Raw genomic sequence first — 22,932 nt, 5'->3', positions numbered from 1 at the left:
AATGGAGTCAATGTGAGTGTCCCACTTCAGGTCCTGAGAGATGGTGGTGCCCAGGAACTTGAATGTCTCCACTGTAGCCACAGTACTGTTCATGATGGTGAGTGGGGGGAGTGCAGGGGGGTTTCTCCTGAAGTCCATTATCATCTCCACTCTTTTGAGCGTGTTCAGCTCCAGGTTGTTAAGACTGCACCAGAAAGCCAGCTGCTCAACCTCCTGTCTGTAAGCAGACTCATCACCGTCCTGGATGAGACCGATGACTGTAGTGTCGTCTGCGAACTTCAGGAGCTTGACAGAGGGGTCTTTAGATGTGCAGTCGTTGGTGTAGAGGGAGAAGAGCAGTGGGGAGAGAACGCAGCCCTGAGGAGCTCCAGTGCTGATGGTGCAGGTGTTTGACATGAATCTCCCCAGTCTCACTAGCTGCTGCCTATCTGTCAGGAAGCTGGTGATCCACTGACAGATAGAGTTAGGGACAGAGAGCTGGGTTAGTTTGGTCTGGAGGAGTGTTGGGATGATGGTGTTGAAGGCCGAACTAAAGTCCACAAACAGGATCTATCATTCTTCATCAACAAGTTGTTGATTCACCTCAGTGCTGGGGGATGGTGTCTTGTAGTTGGTGATGGCTTTCAGACCTTTTCACACTGAAGCTTAGTCATTGGAAGTGAACTGATCTTCCAACTTTTTAGCGTAGGTCCTTTTAGCCACTCTCCTTGTTCAGTGTGTTCCTGGCCTGATTGTACAAGACTCTGTCCCCATTTCTGTAGGCATCCTCTTTGGCCTGATGAAAATGTCTGAGTTTTGCTGTAAACCAGAGCTTATCATTGTTGAATGTTAAATAAGTCTTGGTAGGAATGTATATATCCTCTCAGAAACTAATATAGGATGTTACAGTCTCTGTGAACTCGTCCAGATCAGTGGCAGCAGCTTCAAAAACGTTCCAATCAGTGCAGTCGAAACAGGCTTGTACAACCCACTCTGTTTCGTTGGTCCATCTCTATACAGTCTTTAATGCAGGTTTAGCAGATTTAAGTTTTTGCCTCTAGGTTGGTATGAGATTAACCAGGCAGTGGTCAGAGAGCCCCAAAGCTGCCCGTGGGACAGAGTGATATGCATCTTTTATTGCTGTGTAACAGTGATCCAATATATTACTGTCTCTGGTGGGACATGTGATGTGCTGTTTGTATTTTGGCAATTCACAGGAGAGATTGGCTTTATTATTATTTAATAATTTTATTGTATTATTTAGTAAATTGGCTTTATTATCGACTTTCTGTCATCCTTTATTATTAATTATTCCCTATGGAAGTCAATGGGGACCAACAACTGTTTTGTTCTTCAAAATTCTTCAAAATATCTTCTTTTGTATTCAACATAACAAAGAAATTAATTCAGGTTTGGAACAGCATGGCGGTGAGTAAATTATGACAATATTTTCGGGTGAAATACTCCTTTAAGAATGCTTTTTTGACCCACTTAAGTAGAACTGAAGTATATCTTTATGTGTAATTTCACATAACTTATATTGCTTTTGATATCTGGTTAAAGTTCTGCTGAATTTGTACTGACAAGCATTAATGATAAACTAAAGTATACTTAAATATAATTTCTATTGAAACTGGTATGTCATGTATTTTAATATAGCTATTTGTAATTACTCATTTGTAATGATGATGTTGCAGTTTAGAACACAGCACACATATATTATGTAAACAAAACTTTTATTTTGGATGTGATTAATCATTTGACAGCCCTAATGTACAGTCATGGCCAAAAATATCGGCACCCTTGATAAATATGATCAAAGATTTTTAAAAATTCACAAAAATCTAACCTTTCATTGGATAATAAGTATTTAAAATGGGGGGAAATATCATTATGAATAAATGATTTTATCTAATACACATTGGCCACAAATTAACGGCACCCTTTTATTCAATACTTTTTGAAACCTCCATTTGCCAGTTTAACAGCTCTAAATGTTCTCCTATAATGTCTGATGAGGTTAGAGAACACCTGACAAGAGATCAGAGACCATTACTTCATCCAGAATCTTTCCAGACCCTTCAGATTCATGTTGGTGCTTCTTCTCTTACATTTACATTTACATTTAGTCATTTGGCAGACGCTTTTATCCAAAGCGACTTACAATTGGGGAATACAAAAAGCGAATCTCGAAGAGGCAATCAGACAGAGGAAGTGATCTTAACACCAAGTCTCAGTCATTGTTCAAATAAGTACAAGCTAGTAAGCGGAGAGAAAGATAGAGGGAAATTAATTTTTTTTTTTCTTTTTTTTTTTTTTTTTTTTGAGTTTAGGATGAAGTGAAGTACTGCCGAAAGAGATGAGTTTTCAGTTGTTGCTTGAAGATTGCCAGGTATCCGGCGTTCCGGATAGGGGTGGGAAGATTATTCCACCAGCCAGGAATGGAGAACGAGAATGTTTTGGAGAGTGATTTTGAGCCTCTCTGTGATGGCACCACAAGGCGTCGCTCACTAGCAGATCTCAGACTTCTGGAGGGGATGTAGTTTCGTAATAGTGAGTGGAAGTAGGATGGTGCTGAGCCTATGGTAGTTCTGTACGCAAGCTCTTCAGTTCACCTCAGTTCCGCTCTTCAGTTCACCTCACTCATTTTCTACAGGGTTCAGGTCAGAGGACTGGAATGGCCAGCAGAAGCTTTGTTTTGTGCTCAGTGATCCATTTTTGTGTTGTTTTTGAGGTTTGTGTTTGGATTATTGTACGGTTGGAAGATCCAAACATGGCCTATTATAAGATTTCTAACAGAGTCAGTCACTTGTTGATTTTTTTATCTGTTGGTATTTGATAGAATTCATGATGCCATGAGTCTAAAGAAGATGTCCAGGACCTCCAGCAGAAATATAGGCCCACAACATCAGAAACACAGCAGTATATTTCATTGTGCACATGGGGTACTTTTTTCCCTGTGTTCACCAAACCCATCTTGAGTGTTTGCGGCTAAAAGCTCATTTTTTAGTTTCATCTGACCATAGAAGCCATTCCCATTTGAAGTTCCAGTTGTGTCTGATAACTGAATATGCTGGAGATTGTTTTTGGATGAGCTAGGAGAATTTTTCTTGAATCCCTCCCAAACAACATGTGCTGATGTAGGTGCTGTTTGACAATTTTTTTTAAGGTTTTCTGACCCCAAGACTCAACTTTTTTCTGCAATTCTCCAGCTGTGGTTCTTGGAGAGTCTTTAGCCACTCAAACTCTCCTTCTCACCATGCATTAGGACGATATAGACACACGTCCTCTTCCAGGCAGATTCATAACATTTTATGTTGATTGGAAATTCTTAATTATTGCCCTGATGGTGGAAATGGGAATTTTCACTGCTCTAGCTCTTTTCTTAAAGCCACTTCACTAATTTGTGAAACTCAATTTACTCAATTTACAAAACTTTTGCTCCACATCAGAAATATATTCTTTGGTTTTTCTCATTGTGATGGATGATTAAGGGCATTTGGGCTTTGTTTTCCCTCCTATTTATATTTCTGTGAAACAGGAAGCCATGGCTAGATAACTTCATGTTCATAATCACCCTGGAGTGCTCAAACTCGTAAATATGAATGGGAATATACTTCAGAGATATTTTACTCGTAAGAATTTCTAGGGGTACCAATAATTGTGTCCAAAGTGTATTTGAGAAAAACAATTATTTCATAATGATATTTCCCCCCATTTTCAATTATTTTAGTTCAATGAAGGGTTAGATTTTTGTGATTTTTTAAAAATAAAGTTCAAAAGGATTAATAATGCAGGTTTATTTTCAGAGCCTTCTTTGATCATATTTACCAAGGGTGCCAATAATTCTGACCACGACTGTATATATATATATATATATATATATACACTGCCCTCCAAAAGTTTGGAAACGTCCTAGAAAAGTGGGGTTTTGGACAATATTTGCATGAATCCTTTTTAATTTGTGATAATTTTGCACTGATAAGGGACAACACAAACTAAGAAAACATATTTTATTACATAAACAGTTTAGGCATAGAAAAAACTTAAATTTCTGATTAATCAAAATATCCACCATTAGCAGCTATTATAGCTCTGTATAATCTGGGCATCCGAGCTGTCAGTTTATTCAAACATTGGCTTGATATATTACTCCAAGCCTCCTGAAGGATTGCCCAAAGATGATTCACACTGGTTGGACACTTCTTACAGTCATCACGGTCCAGTTCCTTCCATAGTAGCTCAATTGGGTTGAGGTTAGGTGATTGGGAAGGCCATTCCATGACAGACATGATGCCAGCTGACTGTTTCCTCTCCAAATAGGATTTGCACAGTTATGCAAAATTATATATCAACCTCGTACAGTATGTCCCTATTGCTCAAATCTCTTGAGCTCGATAAATCGGTACGGAGCGGGAGTGAAAATACATGAAAAAAAAAAATATATATATATATATATATATATGTGTGTGTATATGATTAAGGGAATTACTCTCGTAAGGGTACGATGTTGATTCTTTCGCCGCCTGTTTTCTTATTGGTCGTCCGCGATTACAGCAGGACTATTGGCAAGAGCCGCCCTCAAGTGGCAGCGGTGTGATTTGTGTGTGTATGAGAGAGAGACAGAAAGAGGGTACCATTTACAACGACCGCTCCAAATCCAGTGGCATGTGAGCGCATTTGAAGCAGATGATACCTGCGCATCTAAAACAGCTTAGCGGAACGATGCGTCTACACAGTTCGCAACAGCGCAGTGTTGGCTGTGATGAAGAAAAGCAAGGCAACCTAAAAGTTTAGTTCAGTCAGAAGGTAGTTATCAGCCCCGCCTTATAACAGGAGGAATCAGCGGCGATCATGTTCTGAGTCCGAGGCGCGGAGCAGACGGAGCGGGATGAAGCCGGTGATACGGAGCGCCAGGCGCTTCTGCTGCTGTGGAGTCGGGCTTCTCGCGGTTGTGTGGCTCGCACAGGTCCTGCAGCTGACAGGTTAGGACAATCACAGACAAAACATTCATTACTGTTACACCATCATCCCTTGCTCATCCTTCTGTTCGTGACATACAATTTTTTTTTGAGAATCTCATTTGTGTGCCTCTGCATCAGTGCTCCTAAGAGGAGCATACTGATTTATAAACATAAATGAAATAAAATAAATGAATTTTAAATACTTTGTTGGTCTTTTTATACATTAAAAATTACAATAGCCTAATAATTTTGCCAAAATGTGACCCTGGACCACAAAACCAGTCATAAGGGTCAATTTCATGAAATTGAGATGTATGCATCATCTGAAGCTGAATAAATAATATTTCCATTGATGTATGGTTTGTTAGGATAGGACAATATTTGGCTGAGATACAACTATTTGAAAATCTGGAATCTGAGGGAGCAAAAACATCTAAATATTGAGAAAACCGCCTTTAAAGTTGTTCAAATGAAGTTACATTACATTTACATTTAGTCAATCAGCAGATGCTTTTATCCAAAGCGGCTTACAAATGAGGACAATGGAAGCAATCAAAATCAACAATAGAATGATATGCAAGTGCTATAACAAGTCTCAGTTAGCCTAATGCAAAACATGTAGCTAAGGTTTTTTAAATTACACAATAAAATGAAAAAAGATAGAATAGGAAAAGAATATAGCAAGCCAGCGTTAGAGGCCTTTTTTTTTGCTTTTGTTAATTGTATAATAAATAAAAAGAAAACAAATAGAATACAAAGAGATTACAGAAGCTAGTGTTCATATATATATAAAGAAAACAAGCAGTTAGTAAATGAATAGAGTGCTAAAGTCTAAAAGGGGCCAGATGTTTTTCTTTTTTTTTAGGAAATTTACAAAATATCTTCATGGAACATGATTTTTACTTAATATCCTAATGATTTTTGGCATAAAAGAAAAATGGATAATTTTGACCCATACAATGTATTATTGGCTTATTGCTACAAATATACCCCAGCGACTTAAGACTGCTTTTGTGCTCCAGGATCACAAATGGTTTTCATAAAGCAGCAATTACTATTTTACATGATTTTTCTTCTTCTTCTTCTTCTTCTTCTTCTGGCTTCTCCTGCTAGTAAAACCCCCTTCACACCTGCGTCACAGCACCACTGAAAGATGTTTTCCCATGCAGTTAACCTATAGTATATATAAAGCCTATATATTGCAGTTAACATGTAATTGCTGCTGTATTATGGACATGTTGAATGCCACATTGGATAGAATATAATAAATATTTTCCTTTATGATGCAAACCCATGACTTTGCCATTAGTAGTGTCTGCTCTACCAGTTGAGTAACAAAAACTCTATATTTCTGATTTTGCATTATAAGCTGAGAGAGAAGGAAAAGAAAGACCAATCTATATAAAGTATCCTACCTAAATCAAGTTATGATGCTGAATTAATGGTTTGAAAAGTGTCCAAAACAACCTGAATCTAGAAATTCGCCTACCATGGGTGAAAGCAATAATTATATGGTTCCTATAATTGTATTATTTTTATATTAAGAGATCAGTACTTTTGTGGTTTTGGGAACCTCAGAGGTGCAGTCTTTATCAAGTATTTATCTCTTGAAACACTCAGAAATAAATGAGCCTTGCATATGAACTTGAGCTTTTTTGAGGCTGTTTAAATGAACATTATTTGCAGCAGATGCGTTTGTGACACAGCGTTAATTTTATAATTGGAGGAACCAATGGCAAGCAAGAAATTTTACAAAAATCATTTTAACATTTTGTTTCTTGGTCAACTTGGTAACATATTTTTGCACGATTCAAACAAGTTAAGTGAGTATGAACTTTTAATTGATGAGTATGAACTTTTCTTGACAGGTTGACTGCATTATTTAGTTGTCTAATGCAATCAGTTGTGGGGTGAGATTCATGCTTAACTAGTTTGGGGGTGAAAATAATCATGCAACATACTTATACATCAGTGCTACAGTTGAATTCACTTATTTAAACCAGAATGATCAATGACATACAGTAACACGTCAACTGTGTGTTTGCTTCCATAGCAATATCAGTTACAACATTTAAAAAAAAACAACAACATTAACATTTTATTTTAATAAAACTAACTCTTTCAAACTAGGCAAAACCAATAAAACTACATGACTTTAACATATTTTCTATTGAAGTATGATAGCCCTTGTTAAAAATAGTATTTATTATGGAAATAATATACTAAAGTGCAAACTGAATATAATGTTTTTGGACACTTTTGTTGCATGTTAAATGCAATAAAAATTATTATTGTTAAAATTCAAATTAAATGCAATTAGCTGAGCTTTAGAGTGCTTTTTGATTCACTTAAGTAGAACTTGAGTACACTTAAAAACACTACAATTATAATCATGTGCTTTACATGTAATTTAGTATGTTAGTCAACACATCAAAACAAGTGTACTTCACGACAAATGATTATTAAAACTAATGTTTAAACGTACTTTAAAGTAAAACTTTTAATGTGGCTATTATAAAGTGCACTTTTTAAAAGTGTACTTAAATGTGTTAAGAAACATCAACGTGTCTTTCTTTATGTCACTTAAGTGGTCTTTTATTTCATAAATATTATATAATAATAATAATATGTTTTATTCATATAGCACCTGTCCAGGGCTCAAGGACACTTTACAAAGTACATGCAACAAGGAAAAATAGCACTGGAAGGACAATGACGACAGACAATAGTTAGTAGAAACAGTAAAATAACATTATATAGACAGGGCAGCATACAGCAAAGTAGAATCAAGCACTACGAGATACGAAACAACTTATGGATGATAACATTCAGAAAATAAGTATTTTCTGCAAGTATAGACTTTAAAGATTTTAAGTACACTTCAAGTGCACATAAATCCCTTTTTCACAAGGCACAGTAATGATATATAGACAGATGGTCACTTTCAGTCTACAGTGTGTGCAAGTTGAAAAAACAAACATTATTCTGCTCAAGTGTACTTGTATAATTGGGATATTTGACGTATCTTGACTAAAGAACAGCCACAGGTTTATACCCACTGACAGTAGACTGATCCACGACAACAAGCTGTTCCAGCTTTATCTTCGTGTGTGGTATCAGTTGTTTCATTTTTATGTTTTGTGATGACAGAGAGGACGGTAGTGCAGCAGAGGAGCTGATTTTACCCATATATAGCATCACAAAATGAAAGCTTTAAAAATATCCCCTATAAAGAGAGCAAGAGAGACAGTCTGATAAGAAACAGTTTTTTAACCAGTTGGTGAGAACAGCTTCCATAAGACTGTGAACAACAGAGTAATAAGCACATTAGAAATGGCATAATCTTAAGGCAGTTTAAACCACACTCTATTGTCTCAATTTGAACTCAAAAATCACAGATTTTTAACATAAACAGATAATGAAATCTTTGCATTTTTAGTGAGAATCACCTCTGAGTTTTTAATGAAATAACCTTAATCACCTGGTTTCACCTGCTTTCATGTCCAGTCTGCTTTTAGACAATTATCATCCAGAACAACATTCAGACCAAAACTATAGGAGGACACGCAATGACCAAACTAGGCAGAGAAAGCTCTCATCCTTATTTGAATGAAAGTAAGAAGGACCGAAAGCTTGCAAAGACACAATATCTGAATGCTTACCATGTAAACTGAATTTAAAGATTAAGAAAAGAAAAACATAGATTCACATATATATTTCATCAGTGTCTCAGAAATGGATGCTCTGCAGTGAATGGGTGCCGTCAGAATGAGAGTCCAAACCGCTGATAATAATACACAAGTAATCCACACCACCCCAGTCCATCAGTAAATGTCTTGAGAAGAGAAAAACTGCATGTTTGTAAGAAATAAATCCATCTTTTAAACTTGAATTTAAAAATTCATATTCCATTTATAACGCTTCCTCCAGTGAAAAAGTTCATCCAATGTTGTCCTCTCACATCAAAATCCACCCACATATTTGAAAACAAAACACTTTTGGGCTGTTTTGGCTTGTAAATGTCGCTTGGTCCATGCATATTTCTCTCCTGATTCACACGAGACGACTTTTTCACTGGAAAAAGCAATATTATGGATAGAGGACTTGTAGTTTAGCCAGAAGCTAAGATTAGAAATGCCTTAATGGTGGATTTGGTTTTATAAAAACATGTAGCTTTTCACTTGTGGAGTGGTGTGGATTATTGTGATCAGCTGTTTAGACTCTCATTCTGACGGCACCCATTCACTACAGAGCATCCATTGGTGAGCAGATTCAGATTTCAGTTGTTAAATTTAGCTTGAGAAAGATGATGTCAAATCTTTCATGAATTACAGAACTGCATAATTTATCTACTAATTTATGGCAGATAAATTATTCATTTTAAAAAGCAACTTGTATATGTGTCAGCAAGACAAACATTTTCATCTTTGAGGTACTGTATCCTCACAATATTATATATAACTCTGCTGCCCTGAACAACAGAACAGGAAGCTGCATAGCTTTGCCACAATGTTGTGTTTTCATGCTGCTAAGGGAAAACTAAACAAAATGTTTCTGGTTGTACAGTATGTGCGTCAGGACGCACGCTTACGTAGTGGAGCTTGAAGTGCCTTCTGGTGCCGAATGTTTTTCCTCAAGCATACTTGCCCGCAAATACCTTTTTTGGTCTACCTGATGAATTCGTAAATGTTTTCATTAACATTGTTGACTGTTGCAGTGACAGTTTGCAGATATAGAAGTAAACTTCTGTACACATTTGGTTGTGAAAGGTGTAGAGATATATTAATTTCTCATGTCATTTCAGAGATCAAGTCTTCGTGGCCAGAAACAGACTTTCCCAGACGCAGGGTCCTGCAGTATGAAGTCGAAAATCAAACAATTGACACTCCCAGAGCAGGTGGGCAACAAATGTTTTATAGTGTTTGCATTTCAGAAAATTTTAAATCTCACATTTATATATAAGATTTTATGGTGTGCTATTTACTGACTGTTTTGTGGTGATTTTTACAAACTACTAAGAGTGAGAGTAAATATTTTTTTTCCCCAAAGGCCACTGCTTGAAAGATATACAACATTTACACAGTAAATATAATTGTGTGTGTTTGTAGCTCTTGGCTACTATGGTAGCATGTAGTATTTTCTCTAAACTCCTCTTGTGAAAATTAAGTCTGCTTCATTGTATTGAATGTGCACTTGTAGCATAAAAAAACTAAATGTCTAAAAATCTAAACATCCTTAAACTCAAGGTAAATTTGCTTGAGATGCAAATGTAAAAAGTCTTTAAAAATTGAACAAACTTAATCGAGTTTAAAACAAGAACAACTGTAGTGGTTTGAAAACTGTATTTCTGGGCCCAATTGCATGTTTAATTTGAGTTCTTGTTTAATTCATAAACTCACTTTATTTTAAAGATTTCATTCTTAACAATACTTTTTATCTGATGCCATTTTGATTCTCAAGAAAATGTGTATCGATTTTAAAATAATCTCTATTTTGTGTTTCCTTCAATATATTCATTTTTTTTTTTTACTTGGTCTTAAAAAGGTTTTAAAAGTCTTCATTTCATCTTGATAAAACCTGCATAAACCTGTTAATGAAATAAAAGTCCACTTAAATGACGCAAAGAGAGTTTACTGTGTTACTTAACACACTTAAGTACCCGTTTAAAAAGTGTACTTTGTAAAATGTCAAATTAGAAGTTTTACATTTAAAGTATATTTAAATCGTTGTTTTAAGAATTTTGTAGTGCTTTAAAGAAGCACGTTAAGGCAATGTATAAAGACAATAGAAGTAATTATGAAATTACATTTACTACATTACATTGAAGTCCTACTTAAGTGGGTCAAAAATCACTCAGTCAAAGGTCAAAGTTCAGCTGAGTGTGTTTAATATACATTTTTAAACTATAATACATTTTCATTTAATTGCAATTAACACTCAGTTAAGTGTCCAAAACATTACATTAAGTTTACACTTAAGTATATTATTTTAAAATACATTATTTCCATTAGAAGTACTCTTTTAAAAAGTGTACTTCTTTTTCACAAGAGTCTGCTTGACCTTCGGAATGCAGAGTTCTGTCTGAAGAGGCCACATGTTGCTGAGATGTATGACTTACTGTAGCAAAATAGAAAAAAAGGACATATAAAAGGGGTGGAAGAGAAAACATACACTGTCCAGAGATATCAGGAGGCTACAGCAAACATAAACAGATGTCAGGAACAGACGCTCTACTGCCTCATCTGGAAAACACTTACAGGCATTGATCTCAGACAAATACCTCTGTTGTTATTATAGTAGTTCTGTTGCAGTTTGTGTATTATGCAGACAAAGTACTGAGAACTGAGATCACAGCATGGTCTGCCTGCTTTAATCTGTGAGCGCAGCAAACAGTTTAAATAATGGTGAACACCACAGAATGGATGCTTACAGCACTGTTAGTTGCCAGAATTAGAGCTGTACACTCAAGCATTAGAGATACTTCAAATCCGGGATGTCAGGGATAAAGCGAACCAAAACACTATCAAACTAGATCTTTTGATATAGAGAATCTGATTTACCCAGTGAACAGGTCAAATCAAAGAGTGTTAGAAAAAATGACATGAGTTATTGACTCACATTATTAAACTCCCATACGCATACATGCAAAAAAAATAATCCTACCTAATTCTACTGGATGTGCACTTGTAGTGTACTTCAAATTTTAAAAGTATATTTAAAAAAAACACTTGCTGATAATATAATATTAATAAACTAAAAGGCCACTTAAGTGACTGTCTGTTTACAGCAAGCTGTTTTGGTGCATGTCCCCTTAAATGCTAATGAGCTCTGCTGACCCCGCCCCTCTCTTCCGTGGCGCGACAAGCCGTTCTCTGAGGCTGTAAACTTTAGCCACCTTTAGCCGTGGAACTTGCTAACTAGCACATTATTAGGAAAGGTGATTTGCAAAGATTCATAAAAAAACTTTATACTCACTTCATCTGTAGGTGAAGCTGGATTACAAATGATTTGCGCGAACATAAAAGCACTCAGATGTCAGGAGTAAATGACGACTTCATTATTATATCCAACAACAAAACACCTCAATCGCTTAGGAGTCATTCTTGTCTACATCTGCTCCGGCGGTGAAACAATGGCGGACTGATGACAGCTCACTCAGGGTAAAAGACCAGTGTCAGTAAATAGTCGTAGGAGCGGCTTGTGCAGAACTACGTCATTCTGCCAAGAATTTCAGAACAGCCTGATCTGAGAAAGTGATTATTATTATTATTGGGGATTTCTTAAAAAGCACTGGGTGGATTTTTATTATTATATGGTGGATCTGTAAACACAACATGTAAAAGTGAATTTAGCATCCGATGACCCCTTTAAAGAGAGACACTTTCATGACTGTTTCTTAACACACTTAAGTATACTTTTAAAAAGTGGCCTTTGTAATAATGTCAAATCAAAAGTTTTTGTACATTTAAAATCATTATGTTTTAATAATCTTTTGTCATGCTTTAAAGAAGTACACTTATTTTGATGTGTGGACTAACATACTAAAGCTTGATTATAATCATAACTGTAATGTGCTATTTGATATTATATTTTAAAGTTAATATATTTTAAATGTACTTAATTGCATATTTATGATTACAAATGTGTAGTTAGAAATATATTTAAATACATAACATACAAGTTTCAACAAAAATTAAATGAAAGTATATTTTAGTTTTTAGCAGTACTTCAAAAGCATCGTTAGCTAACTATGGTCGCAAGTTCCACTGAACTCTATTGGTAACGACGGAACTTGTGACCATAGTTGCATTTCGGAAACACCCCGGATAAAGACTTATTTATTTACTAGTTTTCTTTCTCACATATGTGCAAGTGTTCATACATTAACAGCTCTTAGTTCTCCTTAGTGCTGTCCTATTTGAGCTGGTCAAAATTATTCACAAATCAGTCTAAATGATTGAATTGAACTGAACTTGCATGCTCTTAATCAGCTGACACTCTCGAGTCAAAATGAGAGGAGAAGCATTGAGCTGATCCAAGAGCACTTACAGAGAGCATTCACTACGGGTTTATAGTGAAGGGTAGAAAGGGTAATTTATTTACTTTTTAGGGGATTTTATGATACTAAATTATATTTATGCTGTAGTCCATTTATTACCTGTTAACCACTTTTTGAGCATAGAAAAAAAAGATAAATCTTGAATGCTTATGAGCGCAGACTTAAGTTTGGTCTCTTTAAAGAAGGCTGATTATTGCTGAAAAAAAACCCAATAAAATAGTAAAGTAAAGTCAAATAAAAAATTTAAGTTTATATTTTATTTCTAAATCTAAATCATTTGTGTTTCAAATCTGAGGCAACAAAAATTACTTTTAATTAAGATTTTGTTTAGGCACAGTATCATACCTTTCCACTAGGTGAAATTCGTTTTCCTTTAGTTTACAATGCTAATGGCAAATCTGAAGACTACAAGTGTGACTATTTTTTCAGGACCATTTAACTTTTTCAAATCATGTCCATGATTTGTGTGTGTGTGTGTGTGTGTGTGTGTGTGTATGCATGTGTGTGTATGCGTGTATTCACATAGCAAGTAGAACAATTCTAAAAAATAATAAATACTAAAAGTAAACATTTTTTGGTCAAAAATGAGCATCAGAGCGTTAAGTGTGAGACTTAAAGATGAAATACTGACTGCTGTGTAAATTTGCAAGTTTCGTTTTTATACATTTTGTTTTAATATTAAAAAAGTTAGCATTGTTGTTAAAGGTTAAATCATGTTTCATTTGCCTTATAATAGGTAACTCATCAATTCAAAGAGCGCTAGCAAAAATGCCCTGAGTTAATGACTGCTCTCAATGTCAGATCTGCAATTGGATGAAATGCCACTGGCAAAATCTCCAGTATCTTGCTCATCTGTGAGAGCTGAGCAATATTACGTTTAATAGGTGCAGTTCCTTAAACTGCTCTTCCATAATTAGAGGGGATTATGTAATAAGTCTGAGATTGATTTCTTTTTTCTGTCTCTCTCTCGTCCTCGCCATTGTTTTTGTTCCTTATAAAAGGACGAGACGGCAGACCCTGTCTTCAGACGAGAATCCTTTGAGGTTTGTGTTGCTTGGCAACTGAATGCTAAATTTTGGGAGTGCGTGTGTATGTGGAGAGCCGTGTGAGAGCGGGAGCTTAGATGAAAAAGACAGAGGCAGCGAGAGAGAGAGAGAGAGAGAGAGAAAGGTGGGAGGAAATAAATAATGAGAAGGAAAGGGAAGGTGCTATTTTTAGGCATGTCAGTAATCATTGCACATGATGTTCTTTGCGTTGGCCAAATATTTTGTGTACATTTCAGAAGGAGTAGGTGGCTAGAAAATCCCTCACAGACAAGCACAATCACTGCAGTCTAATAAAAACAAATCATGCTGCATCATTTTTGACTGTGTGGTAATCATACCTTGAGTGTAACCTCTTCTGACATGATGCATTAAGCTCACATGGCATAAGTACAAGTAATTGCTTTCAGTTTGGATATGATTTGCACAGTATTTAACATGACCCTAATACGCCCATGAAATTATCATAAATAAACATCAGAAAGTATTGTGTCAACCGCGGAACACAACATTTTTCAAGTTTAAGTCCACCGAAGTTCATTTTATTATTTCACACTCAGTATTTAACAAGCCATGCATACAGCATCGGACATGAGAGGTTCCCTTTCGAACGTTCACTTCACATTGTGTATGGGGAAACTCCTATTTTACTCTGTACTGAAGCCTGATTTGTTCACGTTTATGTAGCTGCACAAACCAATGGCAATTTAGCCCACCAGAAAAGGTGGAGCCGGCGTGTATATAAGTCGTCTCGCAGCGCCATTTCATCAGATCCTTCTACTTCAGCAACGAGGATCAACGAGAATCCAGATCTCCCTCAACGAGGAAACTGTACGCCCTGAAGTGGAGACTCTTCATGTCATGGTGCGGAGACTGCCAGCTTGACCCAGTTAACTGCCCGATTGGTACAGTGCTGGAGTTCTTGCAGGCCCTTCTCTCCGCAGGGTTAACCCACTCCACCGTGAAGGTTTACGTGACGACTTTATCGGCCTACCACGCCCCTCTCGGTGGCCAGATAGTGGGTAGGCACCCCCTTGTTACACGTTTCCTCCGCGGTGCGCTGAGTCCTCCAGTACGTTCACGTGTCCCCACGTGGGACTTGGCCATGGTGTTAGAAACTCTCTGTAGGCCTCCATTCGGGCCTATTGAGGAGATCTCCGATCGCCTTCTAACTATCAAGACTACCTTCCTCCTGGCGATATATTCTCTCAAGAGAGTTGGGGATTTACAGGCCCTCTCAGTGGCCCCTTCCTATCTCGACTTTGCGCCCGGTCTGGCCAATGCGTTTCTGTACCCTCGAGCAGGGTATGTCCCTAAAGTCCCCTCGTCTACACCACGGCCTGTCTTGCTAAAGGATTTCAGTCCTCCCCCTTCAGGGAGCCCGACCAATAGAAGCTTATACAATATGTATTCGATGCGAGCACTGGACGCATACGTCCACAGAGCTGCCCTGTGGAGAAGGACGGACCAACTGCTGGTATGCTTCGGTCATCCTAAGTGAGGTCTGCCTGCCTCTAAACAGACCCTTAGTCGGTAGATCGTGGATGCCATTACCATTGCTTATGAGTCATCTGGTCTCCCCTCGCCTCTGGGGATCAAGGCTCACTCCACCCGAAGTATGGCGGCCTCCAAGGCCTTTCTGGCAGGTGTTCCTATGCAGGACATCTGCAACGCTGCGGGATGGTCCATGCCCTTTTCCTTCATAAGATTTTATGGCCTAGATATGCAGGCCACTCCAGGCTCTTCCGTTCCGCAGCATAGGCAGCTCGTTCCCCTAGGGTTTTCGATGCAGCTCATGTTCCTGGAAGGGAATGTTTCAGGTTACGCATGTAACCATGGTTCACTGAAGGGAACGAGACGCTGCGTCTCGAGGCCATACTTCCAGCATTCCTGCGAGCGGTTGCTTCATTCCTAGAAGCTGACGCCGGTTCCACCGCACGTGCTTTTATAGCTTCTGGGTCGGTGACGTCACCCGCCTATGACATCTCGCACATCCATTGAACAGATTACACATGTGATTCAGAGCACGGTCATGCTGGTGGCGTTCCCCTAGCGTTTTCGATGCAGCCTCTTGTTGCGTGCGTAACCTGAGACGTTTGGCCCCGCTGTGGACGGGTTTGCAGAAATTTTTTTGGAGGCTCAGAAGACGTCACAGGCGCTGCGTCACTTCCTGATGCACTAGAGAGGAAGGAGAGGGGCTCTGTTCTCGCCTCGGCCGGAACACCCCGAAAAACAGCTCTCTTTCATCCTCCATCCCTCCGAGCACCTCTGAGCAATGGAGTTTCATTTCCAGCGGGTCACAGTGCGTACCCGAATGTTTTACCGCTGTGATAGTGGACCCACATACAATAAAGACCAAATTTCCTCTTCACACTCTCTCATTCACTCATGCAAATGCAAGTTCCCCGCCTTCTCTCGGCGAGCTCTCATTCGCAAAAATAAATCCTCTTGCCTCCCATTTCACGACTTGGGCAGCCATTCCGGAAGTGTCGAGTTGGGTTTTAAAAACAATTCAACGAGGTTACTTGCTTCAGTTCACTCGCAGGCCATTTAACAGTGAGAGACAGAATAACAACAAAAAAATCTAGAAAAACGCATTTAAAAAATTTTAGAAATTGATTTGGATTTTAAAGAGTCAAATAAGTATTTGATCCCCTATCAATAAGCAAGATTTATGGCTCCCAGGTGACTTTTATACAACCATCACAGCGTAAACTTGATCATGTGAAGTGGAAGCCCTTGGTCCTTATCCACCACTGCAAGGGTCTCATGTACAAAATGCCGAATGGCACTTAGAACTGCTCTCGTCTGAAGAGAACGCAAAATCCCTGCGATAAATAACTCAACCGCTGGGTTATGTCTGACCCAGGATCTGAGTAACACAAAAACTACCCAAACATTGTGTTGTTACATTTGACCCAGGATCTGAGTAACACAAAAACTACCCAAACACTGAAAAAATACACCCGAACAACAACAAAAAAAAAGACCCAAAAGGCTCAACCCAGCATTTGGGTTAAAAAAATAACCCAGGATTTTTTAGAGTGTAAGTTCCTTTGTTTCCAGTTCATTGTCGATTTTTGTTTGTGTATGGTACACACTGTTACACATATTTGGATCAAATATTATTTCAACCTTTTGGTGTCAATGTAGCTTTGCCTACTATCTCCTATTGCCTACTTTGCCTCTAATCATGTATATTAATTAACATAAATGAATAGAGACTGATTGTGGAAGTTTAGCATCAGATATGTTATATAATCTCTCAACAGCACTGGACCCCACTGACTTTCCTTTGTGTTCTGCAGAAGTAAAAAAAAGTCATACAGATTTGTGACAAAATTTGTGTAAATGATGACAGAATATTTGGCTGAACTATTCCTTTAAAATCTTTGACTCCTTTTCTGACTCTAAGAGTTTAAATTATAATAAAAAATGAAACTGTTCCAAAAGTTGGTGAAAATGATGCCACAAACATTTTTGTGCCATTTTCCGCAGCAACCTGAAAAACACCTAACTTTTGGATTTTACACCTAACTGAGGTTTTCTCACTTGCACCCACATACTCTGCCACTCTATAGCCGTATCTGCTTTAGTAAATCATGTTCTGATCAAGCTACCTGATATCCATTCCCACTTATTCTCACTTCTTTCTCACTTGGTTTCTTTTTTTTTTTTTTTCCCCTCTGACAGAATTCACAGGTCCGATTAATAGAGGTGAGACATGCTATTTAAACAGTGCTAATTTAAATATGTACTTCCCCTTCCTGAATCATTCAGCGTATCTCTGTGTGTGAGATGTTGCTATTTTAGTATCATTAAGAGACTGTTTATTTTTAATAATGTTTTGAATAATATTTTTATTTTTTATTTTCATTGTAGTTTAAGTAATTTAGCTTTTTAATCTAATGTTTTATAGTTTTTGTTTATTATGATTTAAATACATTTTTAGTTCAGTTTTAGTTTTAGTTATTTTGGTACATCACTTGTACTAAAAGCATGTACAGTGGAAGTGAATGAAGGTCATTCATACAGTAAATGTTAAAATGCAGTTTCAATACTACAACCACAAGACAATTTGCATGTTAACAAAATGCGTAACAGCCTTTTTTGTGTTTTAATTTTACCCAATTTTATTTATCATATTTATTCAATACTTTATATGAAAAATCATTATTTAAATAGCTCAAATAATCCACAAATTTTTGCAGAATAATTACAGTATGTGCTATTATAACATTTTACATTTACACCTCATCTAAACTATATATATATATATATATATATATATATATACACGTGTGTGTGTGTGTGTGTGTGTGTGTGTTATATATATATATATATATATATATATATACACTGTATGTATATCATTTAGATGAGGTGTAAATGTAAAACGTTATAATAGCACATACATTAATTATTCTGCAAAAATGTGTGGATTATTTGATTATTATATATATGATTGATTGATTGATTGAGAAACAAGATAATTTGTTGTGGTAATCAACATTATGCTTCAAATGCTGTCAGCTGAGCTAAACTTTATGTATTAAACCCAGAATATTTTTTTTAATTTCATTTTAATTTAAGTTTTATCTTAGCTGTGTTTTTGTCGTTTTATTTTTTTTAAATGTCTATATAATATTTATTATTTTAGCTTTAATTATTTTACTACACCAAATTCATCAAGATATCAAGATGAAAAGTGAGAAATGTAGCTTTTTTTTTGTTTTTTTTTATACAAATATTTTGTTTAGTGTTTTTAGTCTTTAGTTAACTCAAAAACCGTGTTGTAGTATGTGATGCACAGGTTTTTAGCATATATGCGGTATCCTTAGTGGATTACTGTTGTAGACTGTGGGGTCGTGTTTTGCAGTTGATAAGCCAGCTGGACACCAAGACACCCTGCCATTTTAAGTCAATAGCATAACATTCTCTCTCTCCTCATTCTCTTCTGCAGTTTGTCCCTCACGCTTGCAGACACACAATCAGACAGAAGGACAGATGCTGTCACTTTTTCTCTCATAGGTTCATACCTTTTTCTCTATTTATTTTTTTTCTTTCTCTCTTAAAAATAAAGGTTCTTTAGTGACATTGGTTCGGTGAAGAATCTTTAACATCCATGGAACCTTTTCATTTCACAGAAGGTTTGTTTATAGTGGTGAAAGGTTCTTCAGACTAAGAAAAAATGTAATTGTTAACTGAAAGGTTCTTTGAGGAATCCAAAATCGTTCTTCTATTGCATCACACTAAAATATTTGGAACTTTTATTTTTAATAGTGTATAGTGAAGTCTTTCACTCTATACTTTATATAGAGGAGTAACTGTCACATAGGATTGTCACACATCATCATTTGAGTGGCTTTCAATCATTTGCTGAGGGCTGCTGATTTGCGCAGCTGCACTGGAGCTAAACTTGGCTTCAGCTGGTAAGAAAAAAGGAAACAAGAGGCCCGAATTGGCATCTTGTATTTAAGAGGCAGAGCAGGTGTCTGTTGCTGTGAGATGAAAGGTCACAGTGACTTATTTGCACATTGATGCAATTCGTGCCTGTGGCGACATTTCTGCAAAATTATATTACATGGCTTCTTGCACATTTTGCTGCACTTTCAAAGTGAAATGTCCAGTGGGTGGCGCTAAAAGTAGGGCTGCATGATTAATCGAATGCGATGGTAATGCGCATCTTGTCAGTAAAGACGGTTCTGTGAATAGTAGTAAATGTCCATCATGTGCTTTCAGATGGAGCAGCATTTACTTCACAGAGCCGTAGTTCACTGATAAGCTACGCAATACCGCGTTCATTATCGCAGACGATGTAATCGCACGATAATGAAATCGAAGATATCATTCTGTGATAATGACAGCTGTTTGCGTAGCTTCTCAGTGAACTATGGCTCTATGTTGTAAATGCTGCTCTATCTGAAAGCACGTGAAAATATCACATTTAATTACGTTTTTACTCCAAACTCACTTCATAACGTCAGTCGAGTGTTTGAAATAAATCCTTCTGTGAGATGCATTATTATATATAATAACAATTCAGATAAATCATATATTGTCATAGTCCTGTGTTTATTAGTCATGTTGAATCAATAAAAGTTTATTCAGCTACCGCTATAGGGATTTCCTGGATTTCTTCTGCGGGGCGTATTTGGAGTGAGCACAGAACCTTGGTTCACTGACAAGATACGCATTACTATCAAAGCTTTTGCCTTTTCGCAATTGCCATTTCATTTCGATATATCGTGCAGCCCTAGCTAAAAGCATGTTCGGTTTTATCCTAAACATATGAACGTCAATCCGGTAATGTTTTACTAAATTGGTTGATGTTTGTATCACCACAGTTCGTAAATTAAGTGTCCAGTGAGTGGCACTAAAGGGTTTGAAAATAACACACCACCTACACTAAACCTTATGTTAAACCTATCAATAGTGTTAACACAAGCAAATGTAAGATAAAAATGCATTTGCTGAAACAACCATGTAATTTTAGATTGCTTCTAGAAGTCTTTGATCGCTTTTATTGTGATTTGTGTTTCCAGGACTTGCACCCGGCGGCTTTGTGTCTCAAGTTTAATGCTGTACTGGGTGCGCTAATGAGCAATTTTACTACATCAGAAAAGCCATATACTGTATATGGAGCTGGTTATTTGATGCAAATGTCAAAATGTGTTACTTTACAAATCATGCACCATGCTAAAAGGTCATAACAGAGCACTGTCCAGGAAACCACATAAAAATAAGTCTTTATTAATCTGTAATTTGCCACTGTAAACATAATTTGTGTGAAAAGGAATAAACTGTGTTGCTTGTTACTGTTATTAGTGTTCACTTCAGCTGAAAACTTCTATTTATAGGTACATTTTTGGAATTTTGTACAAATTTTTCCAATGAGCCTATGTTGCACTGACATGTTGGTAAGTACACAAGGTTGAGACTACAAAAAATGGAAAAAAGCTAAAATAGAGAACAAGTGTGAACTTTCCCATTATCCTAGCATTTTCCGTTATTTGGAGTGTCTTAAAATCGTTCACTTGCTCTGCCATCTGATTTACACACTTTCTCTATTTTTGTTGGAGTCAAACACCGTCTTATCTGTGCGTCTTTCTCACAGAACCCCAAGACGTTCCCCCTGGGAGAGGGAAATGGAGTATTTTTAGCAGTTGCACTTCTGTGTTGCTTGTCATCTCTTTGGTCCCTCTTTTTTTTTCCATTTTTCCTAAATCAAGTCCATGGGAAAGATATATCCTCCACCCAGTTTCTCACTTTCGCTCTGTTGCCATTGGCTTCCAGCCGCTGCTCGTCAACAATTTACTGCCCTAGGGAAGACGTCGCCATAGTAACTGCCTTCGCTGAGGCAGCTCATCGTTCATCGGAGACGGGGTTTCAGCGCGATTCAGATTTGCATAGAGCCAAAACATGTCTTTTGACACTGGGCTACAGAAGAGGATGGAAAGATGACAAAAAAGAGGAAGGAAAGGAGATGGAGGATAGAGAGAGTGAGGTAGCAAAGGAAAAAAGACAAGAAATGTGAGGATTCAGGAAAAAGAAAATTATTCATGTACATGTGTTTGCTTTTGTTAGTGGAAAATGTTATTGCTCAGAATCAAGGAGATTCAAAGGAGATGGTACTTTATTGAAACACAACTGAGAACTTCAACTTGTCTTTTCTAAAATATCTAAAAGAAACAAATGTACACTGCCATAAGAAACAGCTATAAAATTAATGTGGATAGTAGCAACGTCAAGTATTATTTTACGTAAAATGTGGTTCACAGAAACACTAAAACGTTCAATACTGACGTATTGACAGCATCTAAACTGTAAATCAAGTACAACTTTACAGATGAACATATGTTTATGAATCCTTGTTTAATCTATGGACATTTCATTAATGGAATTAGTCAATTTATTCTGTTGTATTTATGATCAATGAGATTTTGTTTCAGTTGTGTTTATTATAGCCTACACATTCACTTAATTTTAAATCCTAGCATTTAATATTATAATATTTTCTGTGTGACTCTGTTTCCAAGTCATTTCAAATAAGACTACACTTTAAAATAAGAAAGAAAAAAATATCCTGTAATCTTTCGACCATTACTCACATTGTTTTTCTGTATATCCTGTGATAAAAAACAACAACTGTGAAATGAATCACAAATGCACAATGAAATAATCATGAAAGTAATCTATTTTATTCTTGGGCTTTAATCGAAATGTTCAGAATCTATATGACTGTGCTGTGTGAGGAACAAATAAAAACTAATAATAATAAAATAAAAAAATATTTAAAGATATAGGAGAGGGGTTTTCAAAGTAAAGTTATGTATGTCATTGTACTTTTTTAAAAAGTGGTTTTGTTGAGGTTGAGGTTTGAGGATAAGTTTAAGAATTGTTTTTTTAAAAACGTACAATCAATTAACAAATATGAAATAATGGCTTTAGAAATATTTTACATTTCTGTAGCTGTATATACATAATACTGCTTGTGTTTTAGATGTTGTCAGTATATCCATATTGTACTTAACAAATGACAAAGTTTCATATGAATACCTACATATAAGCACAGAGATCAGGCTCAGATAATGTTGTTCTTTAATGAGAATTTGATGAAAATTATTTGAGTTCAGATTAAAATCTTCTACTTTTGATTCCAGTTGAGAAAACTCTTGTAAAACTCATGTTTAGGCAGACACACATTACTGGGGTAACGTAATCTAGAGAGTGTGTCTATAGTGTGTATGATTTCATATGAGTGTGGAGACGGGAGGCTTCAGTGATGGGCTGCTATAAATAGAATTGAGTTCTGTTGTCATTAAAGATCATATTCCTCTCTGGTGTCATATATGCCGCCACACCTTCAGCTAAATTGGTTTTGAAA

The 22,932-nt window shown here is 36.6% G+C and overlaps 1 protein-coding gene across 1 annotated transcript in view; it reads left to right on the top strand.

Moving 5' to 3' along the window:
• Nucleotides 1–4,870: 4,870 nt before the first annotated feature.
• Nucleotides 4,871–22,932, top strand: part of LOC306881674 (sodium/potassium/calcium exchanger 3) — a gene marked incomplete at both ends in the record, with an annotated part of 35,772 nt that continues 17,710 nt past the window's right edge. The window contains 2 exons of the mRNA XM_079435872.1: nucleotides 4,871–4,964; nucleotides 9,748–9,840. Coding sequence (XP_079291998.1) covers nucleotides 4,871–4,964; nucleotides 9,748–9,840 — 187 coding nt within the window. The remainder of the gene's footprint in view (nucleotides 4,965–9,747; nucleotides 9,841–22,932) is intronic.

Source organism: Barbus barbus, assembly GCF_936440315.1.
Source record: "Barbus barbus genome assembly, chromosome: 2".
NCBI lineage: Eukaryota > Metazoa > Chordata > Actinopteri > Cypriniformes > Cyprinidae > Barbus > Barbus barbus.
Note: the sequence above shows the minus strand (reverse complement) of the source record. Positions and strands in the feature narration are given on the sequence as shown.